The following is an 18,331-nucleotide window of genomic DNA, read 5'->3' as shown; positions in this document are numbered from 1 at the left end:
GTGTCGCAGAGGAAATATGTTAGCCTTCAACATCCACAGTCAGTAGCTGGTGTATAGTAAGTGAGAGTTTATTAGTAAAAAAAAAAATAGCCAGAGTAGGAGGGAAAATACTGTGTGTAAGTGTTAAGGCCTTTAAACGGAATCTTTATCTGTGCAAAGCTACTTTGAGACATGTCTATTGTAAAAAAGTGCTATACAAATAAAATTGAATTGAATTAAACTATTAAGGTGCCAAATCATTTTCAAGAACAAGCCTTTACTAGTTGGCTTAGATTTTGCCCCGTGCCAGTGATTAGACTGTTTTCTTTTAGAAGGAAGTATTTATTGTCAAACTTTGTGCAAACAGAAAGAGAGGAGTTTTTGGTTGACACTAAGACCATGTTTTGTAACAGGAATGGCCCAGACAAGATTTAATACAAATGGTTATAAATCGGAGCCAAATCCAAGCCACATTTGGAGACTGGACTCATGTAAATTAAGTGTCCACATCTATGATTCAGATTATTATTTTTTGCCTCTTGCTACTGTGTTGAAAAAAAAGATTATTATATAAAAAAAAAAAATTATATAAATCCTGCCCAAACTGTTGACCACTGCGTAAAGCAGAGTTTCTGAAGGGAAATTTTTTTTTATTCATTTGCCTGATGACAAAGCTAAGAGGGAGAGGACATGGGAAAGCATACAGTAAATCATTTAAAAAAAAAAATCGAGGTGAACTCTGCTTTGTAAGATTACAGACCTTGGTCAATAGAATCCAAAGCTGTATCATGTGATCAGTTGCTCTGCATGATACTGAAAACGTTTTCTTCATTCCAGTGCTGAAGCGCTGATCATCAAGTAAGATTTGCACAGTTTATAATTTGCAAAGATCATATATGTATATGCCGTATATGCATTGTGTATAATGTGTAAGAGTTCTCTGTAGGGGCAGATTCCTGAAGCGTGAGTTTCACCGCCTGTGACAAATGAGGATTCATGACATCTGTCAAACCTGCTCATAAAGCAACACATGCACAAGTGCCGTGTCGAAAAGCTCAGAGCGCACGCAGAAATGTCATACGGATTTCTCCTCTCGTTCTTTGCTTTCCCCTTTCCATCTATTCTCCTGCTTCTTATAATAAGATCTTAGAAATGAAGGCTGATGGAATGTGGATGTGTTTCTGGCTCTGTAATTGGTGGAAGGATGCCATGTGATTCTCAGGAAGGTGAATTGAAATGCAGTCGGTAGGAGGGAAACACTATTACAGTTTTATTGTAATCTTCAATTAGTGCTTCACGTTGACTTGAATTTGTTTACCTGTAGTTCGTTTGACATTGTTTTCTATTTGGCTAAACTGAATGTAAAAATGTTATGATGTGCGATAGAAAAATAATTCATGCTGGGGTGGTGTGATGAGCCAATAGAAACCTCTAATAAAGTCTATTTATCCGGCCTCATAGCCTCAAGCACATTTTGAAATAATTTCGAACACATCCAGATTTTTATTTTTAATGTTGTGGAACGCTTGCGAAACAAATTGGGTTTTTTGTTTGTTTGTTTTTTAATTTTCGTTGACGTTCATAACGATAGGAAAAAGTAAAGAAACACTTTTACCTCTGATTATTACAATATGCAATATAGTGTGTGTGTGTGTGCTTGCTGTACTTGATTTACAGGTAACATCACACACACAAACACACATTTCAGAGATGCTTTACTGATCACTGGTCAGGTTAAATGTGTTTATTAGCAGAGGAGGAGTTCAAGGTATGTCCTGTGGGGGTCAGCGTGTTGGATTTCCCATGGACACGAAACAGCTAACAGCAGGTGAACCTTAAGCGACCCCTGTGCATACAGTGCTGATGTTGCAGGCATCTTAAGCGAGCACGAGTAAGCGAAGGAAGAGTTTTACATTTCTTCTGGTCATCACAATGTGATATACAGTAAGACTAGCTGAAAAGAAATGCAGGTCACAGTAGCTTTAAAGAGAGGCTGGTAATGGACTCGTTGTCTCGAAAGTGTTAGTGTGCTACTTAAGCAGGATTACTCCACACAATTTCTGTACATTTCCTAAATTATAGCTTAGTGCTCAAACACTGTGCCTGGGAGTCTTATGGAGCATTCTGAGAGAGGTCTTAAAGCCATAGTTATGTTAAAATCGATAAAAACGGTTATAAACAGCAGATGATATGTGTTGTCAGTGATTTGCTAAATCATGTTGGTGTTCATGGCTGAAGCTTCTGTTTCACAAGAGCAGCTCCTTGTTTGTAGGCATTCCTAAATGATGACATGGCACACATCCAAAAAGCACTGCTTTGCACCATTTGAGTGTTTATATGAAATGAAGGTACCAAACAGTAAAACAATGATCTAAGGGATGATCCTAATTTTGCAAACCTGCATGCCAAAAATTCTCCCTATACAAGATTCATCAGTCGATCTCCAGTTCAGTGGAAATGTTGTTTGAAAGCAAATGTTCGGTTACTAGCTCCTTTTGACAAACGAGCTCTTGGGTCTGGGTGTGGACTCGAGTATACAGGCTGAATACAAGTCTGAAAGTGCCCTTAGTTCAGAATTGCATTACTGTTAACTATTTATTTTTTTACTGAAAAAGAAAAGAAACTGTACATTCCACTAAAGTTTTTAGCATTTAATGTGAAACTTACTCACGTAATTACTCTAAAGCCTCCTAAGATGAATTTTCCTAAGTTCGTTAAGCAAGGGTGTTTAGTAATGAAGTAAATGTAATTCAATACTGTACTTAAGTAGGTTTTTTGCATATCTGTACTTTACTGAAGTATTTGCATTTGGGGAGACTTTTACTTAAACTTCACTACATTTCAATGTCCAATATTTTACTTTTTACTCACCTACATTTTGCAAAATCAGTCATTCCTTTTTATTTATCAGTGGATAAAAACGTAACTGTTCAAACACACATTAATTTTACTCATTAATATCATTCTATTAATAGATTGGTGTGGATTTTTTTTCACATAAACTTGAGTTGATGATTCTTGTGACAAAAATTATAATAGGAACATTATAGCTTAATAAATCATAGTACTTTGGGTATTTGCACGTGTGTATAGGGGCTGCACAGAGGAATACGAGATGAAGACCCAGGAGCAGAAAGGCGATGCGGAGCCGATGGCAGCGAGTTACCGTTCCACCCAGCGGGGTCCTGCGTGGCGTTGGGACAGTCCCCCTGCTGCGCCATCAGCACAGCGCTGGACTCCTGTGGGGCCTCCGTCAGCTTCCGGCCGCACACACAAGGGCCTGGTGCCCGTCCCATACAGAGAGCCACAACTCATTCCCACTAAAAGGTAAAACATTTGCGATAGAATTCCACATTCCGTGTGTGTTTGAATACCGTAGCTCACTTTCCCTTTTTTTCCTATTTTGTAAGGTTACAACCTGGAACATTTTATTTATTTGTGTCAATCAGTTTCAGGACTTAATATGTCATTGATCAACACAAATTAGTCTGTAATATTGAAGTAAAATAATAAATTCCATATAGTTTGCTAAATTATCTACAGAAGTTGTGATTGTGTAAGTATTTGCCTCCGTTAGTGTTGGTGAAAGTGTAAAGTGTGTGAGAACTTACTTATACAAACAGCACCCTGAAGATCAAGGAGGTCCAATTAGTTCATTATTTAAAAGTGGAAAACATATAGTAAAGATATGTGCATAGGGATGCAGCTAGATCCCACTCAAACCATTACAAGTGAACTAATCTGTAACCCTGAGAGACCTGGGACTAACAAATATCACATCCATTAGCAAGATTCAGATGATATCTTGCTCTGTCCCTGTGGAGCATTTAAACACAGCTCATAGCTGAAAAGTCGGCTAAATAAGATGCTTACTTGTGTTTTTATTTCTCTGTATTAGGGGTGTAACAGTACACATATTCATATCAAATTTGTCTTAAAAGGAGAAAATCCTGACAATTCCGCCAATCAAGGAAACTTAAGAATGAATGAAGGATGGAGGTAATGAGGAAATTTGTTAAAGTATGAGGAAATAATTCGAACAGTTACGTTAAGTATTATTGCATTCAACTTGCAAACTAGTTTGTCATTACTTTACATTAGCTGCAATTTTTAGTCTAGCCAGTTATGCTTCTATGTAAGTAAAAACTTGAATTGATCATTTGTTCTCCTCTTAAGCTGTGTCTAAGATAAGTTTTTTTATGTAGTTTTATTAGTTAATGGCTATTCTGCTACAATTGTATAAAACATATACTGACTTGCTGAAAGCCAAAGTCCTGAAAGAATTCTGTAACGCTATTTGTACTTGAAAGATTTGTGTACACACTATATATACAGGTAAGGTGTTTATATATGATGAAAGGTATAGAAAGGATCCAGTGTCTTCTAGTCTATCCATTACCTTGTTGTCTTCTATGTGTAATGGCAGATGATGGGAAACAGACAGTGATTTATCTGATTTTTGGAAATGCTCTGAACATTTGAATAAAAATAAAACAAATAAATGTGTGTCTCACCACTAAGAATGTCTGTCCTCCCTCAGGCCTGTCAGTTACCCTGAAAACCACTACAGTGTGTCTCCAGCAGGGGCAGATCGGAGTCTGCCCTACCGCAACCCCTCAGCCAGTTTCTCCACCCCGGGATCAAGTCTCAGCCCTGCAACCCTGAGTGGCCCATTTGTCCGCTACAAACCCTCTCCAGACAGGCAAGTTCCTTTCCCAACTATGAAAAAAAAATTACTTAATTATTTTACCCAAAATATTCATTCAGTGTCCATGAATCATAATGATGATATGAATGAAGATATAATTGAATTCAGCAAGGTTGAGTCAATGTAAAGGGTTTGTAATGATTATATTTAAAAGGTAAAATGTAGTTATAGTGGGATTTTACAGGCACATACAAATAGTGATGTAGATTTTATAGCTTTAATGAACGCTTTAAGACGGGGGGCTCCCCAAACTTTTTATTCTGTGATAGCTACATAATCTTTCCTTTCTTTAAGGGGGGGGCCGTCTGACTATAACAGAAAAATACATGGGCTGGAGTGACTATAAGTATTATTATGGAGATTGATCATTTTAAATGTGTTTATTATGCCTCCTAGTGCTAAATTAGTTTATTATTTTGTTATGCACCATACAGACAAATGCGCATTACTTTTCAAGAGACACATAACCTTTTAAAAGAGGATTATTACTATTATAATATATTTTTTTATTAAATTATATTAAATATATTCATTAATAATAAAATTTTTAAGATTAATGAATTATAAATATAATATAGCACTCTCCGTGCAGCACGCCAACTTTTGTGTAAAAACAAACAGCACGTTGACAGTGATTTGCCCCTAGAGGCCGCTCTCTTAATGAAAGTGAAAGCTGGAAAAACTATTGGATGGACGGATTTTTGCCAATAGTAGATTAACCATCGGTATCTTGACCTGAATTATTAGGGACAATTTTTTTTTCATGTAAAGCCAGCCGTTATTACAAATGCAGATATTAGTAAAACATGTATTTAAAATAAAAGTTTCTAAATGTCTTTAGCATTGTTCAGAGAGCCGTTCCAAATGTGGGGGCAGGACTGTATTCAGTTAGCAGGCTGTAGTTTGGGGGCCAAGCTACTCATCTCAAACACACACACAGGTGGTTATTGTTGTAGATAGGTTTTACTGTGGGTGATGACTTTTGCGTATATCTTTGGAACTGGAACACAAATTGCAGCCCACCATGGAATTACCCGAATATTTATTGCAGATGATTGGACTAGTGATGTGATCTTTCACTGAACTCCATTAATAAATACACACATTCTATGATGAGTAACACATGACTTTGTTTGATTCGGATCGTTGGGCTAATAGAGGCAGTTTTCTGTAGGAAAAGTTACTAATGAAACTGAAGCCAAACCGGTAGTGAGGTGTGTGGGTGTGAGGAGTGTGTAAAGCATGCCAGGGCACACACACAGCTGATTAATCCTTCAGACTTGTAACCTTATCATCACATGTATATATGTGTTGGTGTGTGGGGGTGTTTTGGGAGGTCAAGGCATGTACAGACATATCTGCGCTTTACTGATTCGTGTGTGTGTGAGAGTGTGTGTGTACCTATTGTAAATTGCCCTGTTGAACCGGAGTAACACGTTTTTTAATGATCTAAATGCAGTCAGTGTGTGACTCAGTTTATGAATTACACCCTTTATAGTTTTTTTTGTTTTGTTCTTTTTTTAGGGATGTGTCACTGTTTATCAGGGGATTTCTTTCAGACGTTATTGCTTTATTGTTAGTATTGTTTTCTTTTGTTCATGTATTATATAACCATATTGAACAATTAGCATACATTTTGGCTTCTTTTTTTTTGCACACATAGCATTCTTCTTCTTATTTACCGAAAGAGCTCCACAGGAGAGTAATGCAGCGTGTACTTCTGACCCAGATTTCAGTCTGCTAAAATGATCTTTTGTCCTCTCGTTTTTGTCATTTGAACATGGCAGCTTGCTTATATATCTTATACCTGAATGGGTTGAAAGAGTGTTCCTCAAGCAGAATGAACTCGAGTTGAATAGAGATTAGGCTTTTAGTTCAAACTCACTCAGACTTCTTTATTTCCTTGGAGGACCTTTTCAATGTAGTTAATTAATGTGATGTTACTCCTGAACTCCTAAAACTTTTGGCTCAGTGGGAATTTGTTTCCCATTACAATATAAACATCTGGATTTACTGAGCATGCACAGCATTAAGGCATCACACACTCACGTTAGGAGAAACAAGAAACACTGCTTCGTGTAAACACGTGGCCTTGATGAGCGTGTTTGCTAGACTCTTTGCATTAGATCAAAACCATGAAGATTCCTGATGTGTGTGTAAGGCTTTTGTTCCCTCTAGCTGCAAATGTGAATTTTGACCCACACACCAGCTGAACACTGACTCAGATTCACAGTTAACTCTCTGAACGTGAGTGTGTGTTTGTGATTTAAATTTTAACACAAGTATATATTCTGGTTATGGTCTTTAAACACTAAAAAACAAAAATTGCATGTTCTTATTTGTTCTTATGTCATGTATATGGCTGGATTTTATTTAAATGATTGTATATAGAGTTGAATGAAAGGGATACATGAATGTACCTGCAACACTTGTGTAATTTTACGTGTGTACATGTGCGTGCAGGTCCGGCTTGACCCAGCGCTCTCTCCAGCCGTACGACGCTAATTTGACCCTCGATGGATCCAGTGGAGATTCTTCATCCGGCTTCACCAGCCAGGAGAGCACTATGGAGCGCAGCAAAACAGGTACACACCCGAGTTCTTCCATCAGGGGGCTTGTTCTGCACTCCGGTGGTGAAATGGCAGGACTGCAGCTATTTGAATTGCTTTGTTCATACAGATTTTTACCAAAGAAAATGTTATGGCTTATTTCTCATCTACTGCATGATTGACTGTCTAAGTAGGCAAATGTTGTTTTCTGTTTGGTGTTATTTGGTTTCACACAGTACACAAGAATTGCATCCAGTGAATGGCATCATGCTGATTCATTCATTTTGAATTTGTCTGTAATAAAATTAAAAAAAACTAAAAAACAAAAAAAAAACCTAATGCTTATTTGTGATCTGTGTTAATCTTGTCCATGTGTGTGTATGTGTCACAGATCCCACGTGGCATGTTTCAGTCCCGTCTCGGACTGCATCTGGGGGTGGAGCTCAGAGGCGACAGGCTCGCCAAGATTTACAAGGGAAGGACTCTCCAAACCGACACTCAAAGGTGAGAGGTCTTTTTTTTTTTTTTTTTGTTAGCATAGAAAGCACACCCTGTTTCAAATCACCATGATATGTAATAATGGATCCCTTTTTCCTTTTCGCTGCAGTCATGTCTGTCAGATATCTGAACAAAAATGAACAGTGTATAGTTTATATGATCGATTGATTGGCCGGCCGATTAATCATGCTGATTTTTGCAATTTTTTTTATAAATCGTCATCGGATGATGCAAATTAGGCCAATTATTAGGCAGACGCATCCGACACACAAACCGTGCGTGCATGTTCTGCGTTTGTGGATTCCCTCTTTACTCCATCGTTGTTTGCTTTCGTTGGTTCCTTTTGTTTTGCTTATTCGCTAAGATCAACAGCCAATCGGAGTTCTCTTTCTCGCTAACGAGCTCCACATTCGATTAGACATGCAGAATCTGCCGAAAAACAACTGACACCATCCGACCAGCATCAATGGAAAAATTAAAGCCGACCGATTATCAAAAACTACCCAACATTGCCAAACAGCCGACCAACAGCTTGGTGTGTACCGGGCTTTAAGTTCTTATATGTTTCATTTGGAGAGAGAATGAGAACAAGATTTGGAGAGAGAATGAGAAGAGAACGTGCGTAATTTTTCGGAACGGTATTGTTAGAGAGCTTTCAACCAGCTGCAGTTTAGGTTACAGGTAGGCTCAGGTACCAAAACCTGCTAACAAGTGCACTGATTGGAGAAGCTTACAGTGTGTGTATTGTTCAAAAAATATTTCATTTTACAGTTTTTGTATCACTTCTTCATAATCAACTGTTTAATTAACTTTTTAATTTAATAAAATAAAAAGGGGGTTGGGAAAAAAAACGGCATCATATATTGTTCATCGGCTGCCCCGATTTCCAAATATCGGCAAGAGGAAAACTTATATCTGTTAATCTCTAGGATAGTTAAACATTACTAGCTAATAAGTGATTCAACTCTTTCTCAATACATGTCTCTCTTTCAGGGTGAGACACAGTACTCCAGCCACTCCAGCAGTAACACCCTGTCCAGTAACGCCTCCAGCAGCCACAGTGACGAACGCTGGTTTGACACGATGAGCGCTGCCACCTCTGGTGCCCTCAGCGACCCCTGTGACCCATGTGATTCCCTTGACCCCGACCCCATGGGGAAAGGAGGCTCTAGCGACAGTGGCATCGACGCTTCCACTCTGTACCCGCCAGCCTCGAGCAGCAAATCGAGCAAAGTGAGCCGGAGTCACGCAGGGACACCCCATAAGAGTCTTCACTCTTCGGCCACGTGCGCCGGCCTGCACGAGCTATCGGCCCCTACAGCCAGAGTGGGGGAGGGGCTTCGGCGAGAGTCATCGCCCATCATTAATGCTTCAGCCAGTCAGAGCAAGAGTTACCGCACACGCACATTCCCTCCTCCTGGCTCAAGCAACGCTGACAGCTTCAAACCCAGGTGAGCAAGAAGAAGCGATCGGTTCTTACGTTACTATAACACAGAGACACACTAATTTATATTTCTGTCATTTCATATAAACAGTGCTTTTTAGGTTGGAGGTGAAAGAATATAGTTGTTCAAAAAGTCTGAAATGTGTATATATATGTGTGTGTGTGTGTGTGTGTATAGAGCCTGCTTCACCCCTCAAGGCTTCAAGACCCCAGCTGTGCCTGATAAGTCCCGGGCTTTCCGAGCCTTAACGGCCACACCCACTTCAGGTTCAGCTCAGCTGTCCACCTCTGCCCCCAAATCTTCATATGTTAAGAACAAGCAGGGTGCACGGCAGCAGGAGGAAAGCAGTGCCGCTACGATGACCTCAACTTCCAGCAGCATAGACGGCAACAGCAGCAAGTATGTGTGTGCCTGTGTGTCGGCAAGAATCTGGCTATACAATTTGTATCATGAAACGTATTGATGCGATACGATATTTCGCGTTTCATTGCAATACTGTAAGCAAGGCGATATATTGGAATATTTTGTAATATAGGAATAGGATATAATTTTAGGAAATCTGTCATTCAAAACACACCACCATATGCAAAATTAATTATTTAACCAGAACACAGTGGGATCTGCATTTTCATTCATTACATCTGAAATTACACTGCAATCTTTAACCCCTTAAACCAATCCAAACCAATCAAGTGTTTTGCACACAATTAGTATCATTGAATCTAACTTGGTGATTTTTAATTAATTACGAGAGTAAGAGTAAGAAATACATTTGTTCTATAAAGTTAGAAAATGCAGTCAGGCATTCTGCCATGAATTTTGAATGAATTTTTATTTTTTTTATATCGATATTGTGTTTTTGAGAATTGAGACAGTATCGCCAGACGAAATATAGCAATATTAACATTCCTTTGGTGTGTATATATTTGTTTTATGTTGTGGGGGAGTATCACTTTTTTATTGTTCACCATTTAGTTGTGGTCGGTTATTTATGTGTGTGTGTGTGTGTGTGTGTGTGTGTGTGTGTGTGTGTGTGTGTGTGCAGGCAGGTGGACTTGAACAGTAAGAACGTTTTCGGTCAGCCACGTCTGAGAGCCTCTCTGAGGGACCTGCGTTCTCCTCGCCGCCCGGCACAAAAGAGCACTATCGAGGACGACTTGAAGAAGCTCATCATCATGGACACACCAGCTGACACCCCACAAGACTGTGTAAGCACACACAAACACACACACACACACACACACACACACACACACATGAAAATGATGCACTTAATTGAACTACAAAGTAAAGCAGGATTTAAATTAATCCTGTGTCACTGAAAGAATACCTGTCTGCTTTCTCACTTGCAGGCAAAACCACACATTCACACAAACACACACACATAAAGATACGATGTGAACACACAAATTCACACAAGCTAACAACACATAGTCCTTAGGGCACCACAATACAACTGCTTAAAACCACACCGATTTACAAGAAACAACACATTTATATCACTGTTTTGTGTGTGTGTGTGTGTGTGTGTGTGTGTGTGTGTAGTCACCTCGGAAGACCCTTCAGCGGACCTTCTCAGACGAGAGTTTATGTAGTGGACGGAGAGACTCAAGCTTTGCCAGCACACCGCTTTTTGATGGACAGGCACCGAATAGCGACCTGCTCTTCACCAGCACACTGCCCACCCGTCGCCATGGCAGCAGCACCAACCATGGCATCCTTTTGCCCAAGAAAGGTGCAGACAGCATTGCAAAATTAAATGCTTGTAATGCATGAAATGTATTTATTTGCATTATGCAGCCAGAGAGTTATGATAACGTAGGAACATAATCGGGTTCTAATTTCAACGTGTGCTTCAGTGCCAATGTCTGCATCGGAACTGTCTCTGACGGAGGTGAGGGATAAAGTGCCCCCTATGCGAAGACTTGACCCCGGCCTCATGCCCCTTCCTGACACAGCAAGCGGTCTCGAGTGGTCGAGTCTCGTCAACGCTGCCAAGGCCTACGAAGGTGAGAAACAAAATATCCCTGATTTATTTTTTTTTTTTATGATTGTATTTTTTTAATTACCATGGACATGCTGCCAGCTGCATGCAGGACGAGGGTACAAAATATTCACCTGGAGTTTCATTGTGTAGCTGAAATCTGGAAAACTGAAATCTTCCATCTGGTAGTTTAGCAATATGGCAGCTGTTTAGGTTTCCATCTTTTAGAATGTTAGAATATGAGACAAAAATTATCAATGACCCAAACTTGTATGTGTTTTCACAGTACAAAGAGCAGTTTCTCTCTTCTCGCTGTCTGAGCCTCATGTTGGAGGAGCTGAACTGAGACCTCGACTAAGTCCAGTTCCTTTTCATACACCACAGACCCCTCGCACTACACCCACTTTCAACAGGTAATGAGGCACTTAAGGCCTGGAGTGTCCATAGAATGACTTTTTAAATGTGTATATGCCAAAATGTATGCAAATATTTACCTTAACATGGAAAAATTAAGTTATAAAGCTTTAACACATTTTCAATTTAAATTGAAGATTGAAGAAATGTTCTGTATTAGTTTACTGTTGTCAGAAAATAAACCCCACATCTGCGGCATGTGTTTGCTATAAATAATGCAATAAAAATCATTGTGGGTTTTTTTATGTCTACAAAAAAATATTTACAACAGATAATAGCAGATGAGTTTTTTATTGTTATAAAAAAAATAAAAATAAAGTATAGATAATATTGGCAGTTTATTATCTAATAATAATTATTTAATAATAATTATACTTTCATATTTACATTCACATTTATTTAATGGTTTGTGTTTGACAAATGCAAATGTGTACAGACAGTCCGAGTTACAATAGTTCCACTTAACAATTTTTCGATCTTACAATGATGATAGCGATACGAAACATTTGTATATTTGTATATGCAATTAAAACATTTGTACATACAATTAAAAATTAACATTTACATTTTCATACAATACGTAGAAACACCAGGATGTACGCATCTCCCACCTTGTGAGACGCCTCACTCTCACCAGCAGTCGACATTGTTCAGTTGTCTCGGTTTTAAAGAGCATGTTTTTTTAGCGTTTTAAAGTTCAGGCGATTACCTCTTTTTTTTTTTTGGTGTCACTGAAACAGAGTGCACCCTTCAGCTGCTAATCAGTGCTCGTCCACACACCCACTGCCGATCCACACACCCATTAATGATACTGTAAATTGCTCTTTTTTGCTATATTATATACTGTAATTTGTTAAATTATTAACAGATTACTATACTCTACTAATCACCATTCTTAAAGACTCATGGGTAGGCAAGGCCATGTCTCGACTTTTTCAAATATAATTAATAATTATTGTTGTTAATGTTACTATTTTAAGCACTACTGCTGATTGCAGCCAGATTTTAAAAAGTGGAAAGTTTCATATCTTGAGTTCTGACTGGTTTTCTGTCTGTCTGTTTGTTAGTGATGAGGTCCCTGGAAACCTGTCAGGCCGATTGTACCACCTGGAGGTCATGTTGAAGCAGTTGAATAATGATCTGGAGAAGGTAAGCACTCTCAATACTCACACAGCTATCACATTTTGCTTGATATTAGAGTCACTGTATTAATTCCTCTCTCTCTTTCTCTCACTCTCTTTCCCTAAGGAAAAGCAGGATAAGGTTGTTTTGCTGGCTGAGATGGCTCATCTGAGGGAGAACAACCAGCGTCTTCAGGAGGAGTCGCTCTCTGCTAGCGAGCAGCTCCGCAAGTTCAGCCAGATCCTCTCCTCCACATCCGAAAGGAAGTGAAGTCTCACTCTATCTATGAGGAGAGAAAGCTAAAACCAGAGGCTGCAGTTAGAACATGGAGCTTATGGATGACTTCCATAGCCGAGCTGCTCACTCACAGCATGATGCCCACACTGCCCTTCAATTCACCTCTGACACCAACCATCAAGACTGAACACTGAGACTGAGAAGGATAAGCGAGGAGAGCAGGACACATTTGATTTATTTTGGGACTTTGGATATTAAACTGGAAGAGGCACAGACATAGGCATGTCTATTTTATTTTTTAGAACTCATGCCAAGCGAGTCCCAATGCCTTGTGGGAGCATCATGAATACATTCTTTTCACAGCTTAGTTTTCCGACTATTGCTTTATTTTTGTAAACAGACAAGTCTTACCAGATACTGCGGACACCAAACTTGAGCCAGTTGAACTAAGAGATCGTACAGCTTTGCGTTCAGAGAGGCCTATTACTGTACATGCAGCTCTTTAGCCAAAAAGACAGGGGACGGCGGTCCTGCGCTGAGACTACACTTCCCAGCATGCAGCAGTACGCACTGTAGAGCGTGCCAAGGGTGAAACATGGTACCGTAGTTTCAATTTGAGGTACAAAACAACTGCTGAACTGACCCACAGGGTTTACATACACTGATTTACAGGTACATGGAATGCAAAAGATCAAGATATTGGTATTTACCCAACACATCAGGGTGCTACCTGGACGGTATGTGACCCTCTGCGTAAACATCGTAGCTGGTCTTAAGCGAACGGTTCAGTGGAAGTCGATCAGCCAGTTTGTGTTCGAACTTTTCACGAATGTTAATCTGAAGCTAAAATCGTTTCCATAAACACACACACTTCTTCATGAACACGTTAAGGTTCAGATCAAGGGTTTTGTCCAGGGGTTTGTCCAAGGGTTTTAGTTACAATCACAGTCCAAAATGGTACTGCTTTATCATGTGTGTAACAACAAAAATCTTTTCAAAAGACATTAGGCTATATGAGGACAACCTACTGGAAAATTGTGATTCTGGTTCTCTGGTAGGTTGCCCTTATATAGCTTGATGTCTTTTGAAAAGATTTCTGTAAGTGATGCTATACAGTGATCTAAAAAAATGTATTCCATGGTTTTACATATCAGGACATAATAAAAATGAGCATTAAAATTGGGTAAATACAACCTCAGATGAACAACCATGACATATTAAACCTTGTCATTTACAAAGATCTGGTGGTGTCCACCTAAGATTGTATTTTACCTGATTCTATAAATACCAGGTTATTTTTATGTCCTGACGCGTAAAACCTTAGAATTGAACGAGGGTGTACTTTCATTTTCACAAGACAGTGTATGACCTTGTAAGTAAAAATGAACAGGTCTTAGAATTAGGAAAAATACATGACATATTACACCTTGCCATTATTTATTTGACAAAAAATGTGTATCTGAGCTAGTATTTTTCCTCATTTTAAGACCTGATCAGTACCAAATGATTTTTATGATGTCCTGATAGGAAAAAAAACAATTCAAAGAGGGTTTATTTTTATTTTCACAAGACTGTGTATAAACCTAAGCCATAGCACGGTTAAAAACTTCTGATTGGTCACACATTTTGATATTAATGCTCCCCTTTTAATACATTATGGTTTATATTGTAACAGTTCATTGACGGACCTGTTTGACATTCCCCAAGATAAACGTAACTTTAAAAAGTACAAAATATCATTGTTTAATTAAAGAAAATTTTTATTTGAAAAATTTAATCATTGCTTGATTGCTGTGTGGGCAATTCAATGAACCGCATATCATAGCATAGTTGTTTTTCTATAACAGTAAATTATTGTGTTTTTATATTTTACATGAAGACTCATTTACTTTTGCCAGTTCCCAAGTATAAAGTCAGCGGTCACAAAGCAGCGGAAAGTTTTTTTTTTTTTTTTTTTGCCCCCTTCTACATACATGAGCTCACAGATGCTCGTGATTGTGTAGTGTCTCACCCCGATAGCAGGATCAGTTTTGCACAGTCGGAATCCCAGGTTACATTTGCAACGTGTTTATGGAAACTATTTTGAGTGAAAAAGTCTGAATTCTAGGTCAAACACATTAAATATCTCTTCGGCTGATCGGATTAACTTTCACTGAAGCATTCTTTTAATTCCAGTCATATCTAAAAATATCATGACATCGTGTAGTGCAGGTCCTGGTCACACAGTGTTGCTTTCCACGTTCTTCAGATGCCATCTTTCCTCACCCCGTGGTTACTGAGTATAGACAGAGTCAGTCCTTCACGCAATATCTCCTCAATGTGTACTGTTTCTCGACGACCAGACGTGATTGTGAAAAAAAACTAATCAGTTGGCCCGTCTCATTCCTCATTGTTCTGCAGGACAAACACGGAGACCAATCTCTTCTTCAAGCATCACCGCCACTACTGTTAAACAGATTTTCTGTAAAACACAGGACCAAGTAGAGCGACTGCTTCAAGAACTGTGATGCTCATCTGATGTTCTCCTTCCTTTTTTTTCTCCAATGCTTTGGCATTGCACTGTGTGTAAATTTCGGCTCCTTCGTTGAATCGAGACACTGTATGTCTGTATGCAAGAGAGACACAGCAGCGCCTGCGCTTGTTCAGCACGGCGCCTTCCACACAATATATTTTTCTATTTACCTCTCAGTTTTAGGTGTATCAGGTGACACGACTGTTGGCTGTTTTTAAAAACCAATGCATGGGTTACTTATTCTGATTTGTTCTTCCCTTGCACTGTAAAAAGTTCAGTCGCTCTTCATCTGGCGTTTTTTTTTTTATATAGTGACCGTAAAGGAACTGGCGAGCAGATTTTGTTCAAGAGCAGTTGCTCATTAGCGCTCTCTGTAGGTACTCCGTATTTGTGAGCTTTAATATGGCATACTGGAACGACTCAATCCCGACTGTCCCTTTACTCTGGTCTAACTGGAAAACATCATCTCGTAGAATCCATCTCAGGACCAACAAATTCACCCTCTACGGCCTGAACTATTTATTCTATTTATTTGTCCGTCAGCCAGAGGGTGGCGTTATGTTTCATAACTGATGTGAGTTAGAACACACTCTTACACACACACACACACACACACACACACACACACACACTTTAGGCAAGTGCTGTTTAAAGACTGGCAAATAATCGTACAACAGTTCAAGGAAAAATTCACCCCGAAAGCCTAATTAATCGAAGCTTTATTTTTTCGAATAAAATTCAGAGTTGCCTTTTTTGATTTTATTTTTTTATTATTGTCCTTGTTTGCTACATTTAGCACAATGCCATTTAAATAGCTGTTGATTAAAAGAGATTAAGCCCTAACTTTATACATTTATCCGGCTTTAGTACTTTAGTACTTTCATTTTTTGGCTCAGACAGATCGTCCTCGCCCGATCATAGATCAACAATTATTCCAATCAAGCCTTTACTATATCAAATGTGTCCTATAGCTGAATTGCATTCTGGGACTTTTTGAGTCCTACCTTTCCACTATTACTTTTACCTTGTGTTTCTCATCAATAGGATGTTGTACATGTCTGGAAAAATGTTGACTAATGAACGAAGCTCTTGCCCCCTTTTTTTGTTTTTCAGAGCCAATAGCACAATGTGAACCTACTCTGTGTGTGCTGAGGTTTTATTTTTCCTTCCATGCCATATTAAGTGCACAAGCAATAATAATGTCTCCCTATTAAATTAGTGGTCACCCTGTCACTTCTCACAGAAATAACATGAATCCAGCACGGCTCATCAGATCAGCACCAGAATTAGATAGATTTCAATTGCAACATATTTTTTCTTGTGTTTCAGGGTGGAGGTTTCTGTTGAATCCAAGACCTTTTTAAAATGCAATTGTGATTTCGGTGTTCTTTTTGAATGCATTATTAGATTTCTTACCCAAATAGAATGTAGAAATATGACAGAGCCTGTATCTTGTAAAATTCCCCTTCATCAGTGCGCATTGTCCTACTTTATCATTGCTAAACGCCAACATCAGGTCATCCTTTCCCCACCAGCATGTGTGTGTGTGTGTGTGTGCTACTTCTACACATACACACTTATGGCCTCATGTAGAGCTCTCCGTGTTGAATATACGCACCATCAGCTGTCTTAATTTTTCTGTTCAAGGGTGCAGGTGGAGGTGTTTTTAGATTATTTTCAGTTTTAAGCTGAATACGAGTGATCTACAGCTAGCTGAACTTGTGCACACGAATCAATCTTTAAACTATAGTCCAGCTGTATAAGTTGTTGTGTATGTGTAAAAATCTGGATTATTTATTTTGGATTTTCTGTTTTCTCTTGACACATCAGCCATTTTTCTGTGAAAAAAAAGAAAGAAATATTGGTTGATTTTTGTTTAAGTAAATATGATGTTTGATTCCTGATTACATGTTTTTGTTTTTGTACAATGCTTTTTTTTATTTTTATTTTTTTAATTTTCTTCTTCTATGCTGCCCTTCTTGGTTTGCTTTATCTCAAATCTCCTGGGTACCTCATTGATGAGTGTACATTTAATACGTGTAAATTATGTTTTCAATATTTTATAAAAAAAAATTATATATATTAAAAAGATTTCTGATTGAACCGGTTTTCATGTAAGTGAACATTTACGTGAACATTACAGTGCACTGCATAAGGGGACCTGAGCAGAGACTTTTTCAAGGGTTTTGTTTTGACAAGATTCTTCTTCTTTCGGCTGTTCCCATTAGAGGTCTCCACGGTGGACCATCCGTCTCCACGCCCCCCCTGTCCTCTACATCTGCCTCTTTCACCCCAACCACCTGCATGTCTTCCCTCACCACATCCATAAACCTCCTCCTTGGTCTTCCTTTTTAACTCCTTCCTGGTGGCTCCATCCGCCACATTCTCCTACCGATATAACTCATGTCCCTCCTCTGCACATGTCCAAACCATCTCAATCTCGCCTCCCTCACCTTGTCTCCAAAACGTCCTACATGCGCTGTCCCTCTAATAAACTTGTTTCTAATTCTGTTCATCCTCGTCACTCCCAACGAAAACCTCAACATCTTCAGCTCCACCTCCTGTCTTTTAGTCAATGCCACTGTCTCTAAACCATACAACATCACAGGTCTCACCACAGTCCTATAAACTTTCCCTTTCACTCTTGCAGATACTCTTCTATCACAAATCACTCCTGCTATCACTTTTCTTCACCCACTCCACCCTGCCGGCACACTTTTCATCTCTTCTCTAACACGCTCTCCATTACTTTACACTGTTGACCCCAGGTACCTGAACTTCTCCACCTCTTCTCCCTGCAACCACACCACTCCACTGCCCTCCCTCTCATTCACACACATGTACTCTGTGTACTCTGTGTTTGTTTTGACAAGAATAACAGGG

The 18,331-nt window shown here is 39.0% G+C and overlaps 1 protein-coding gene across 1 annotated transcript in view; it reads left to right on the top strand.

Moving 5' to 3' along the window:
* sipa1l3 (signal-induced proliferation-associated 1 like 3) overlaps positions 1–17,551 on the top strand; it is a 96,938-nt gene extending 79,387 nt beyond the window's left edge. The window contains exons 11-22 of the mRNA XM_046864314.1: positions 3,073–3,306; positions 4,520–4,681; positions 7,151–7,272; positions 7,628–7,740; positions 8,728–9,185; positions 9,357–9,578; positions 10,225–10,387; positions 10,725–10,914; positions 11,039–11,188; positions 11,450–11,576; positions 12,645–12,726; positions 12,826–17,551. Of these exons, the coding sequence (XP_046720270.1) occupies positions 3,073–3,306; positions 4,520–4,681; positions 7,151–7,272; positions 7,628–7,740; positions 8,728–9,185; positions 9,357–9,578; positions 10,225–10,387; positions 10,725–10,914; positions 11,039–11,188; positions 11,450–11,576; positions 12,645–12,726; positions 12,826–12,969 (2,167 nt within the window). The 3' untranslated portion in view covers positions 12,970–17,551. The remainder of the gene's footprint in view (positions 1–3,072; positions 3,307–4,519; positions 4,682–7,150; positions 7,273–7,627; positions 7,741–8,727; positions 9,186–9,356; positions 9,579–10,224; positions 10,388–10,724; positions 10,915–11,038; positions 11,189–11,449; positions 11,577–12,644; positions 12,727–12,825) is intronic.
* Positions 17,552–18,331: the final 780 nt, after the last annotated feature.

Source organism: Silurus meridionalis, chromosome 13 (genome assembly GCF_014805685.1).
Source record: "Silurus meridionalis isolate SWU-2019-XX chromosome 13, ASM1480568v1, whole genome shotgun sequence".
NCBI lineage: Eukaryota > Metazoa > Chordata > Actinopteri > Siluriformes > Siluridae > Silurus > Silurus meridionalis.
This window is presented reverse-complemented; position numbering and strand designations above follow the sequence as displayed.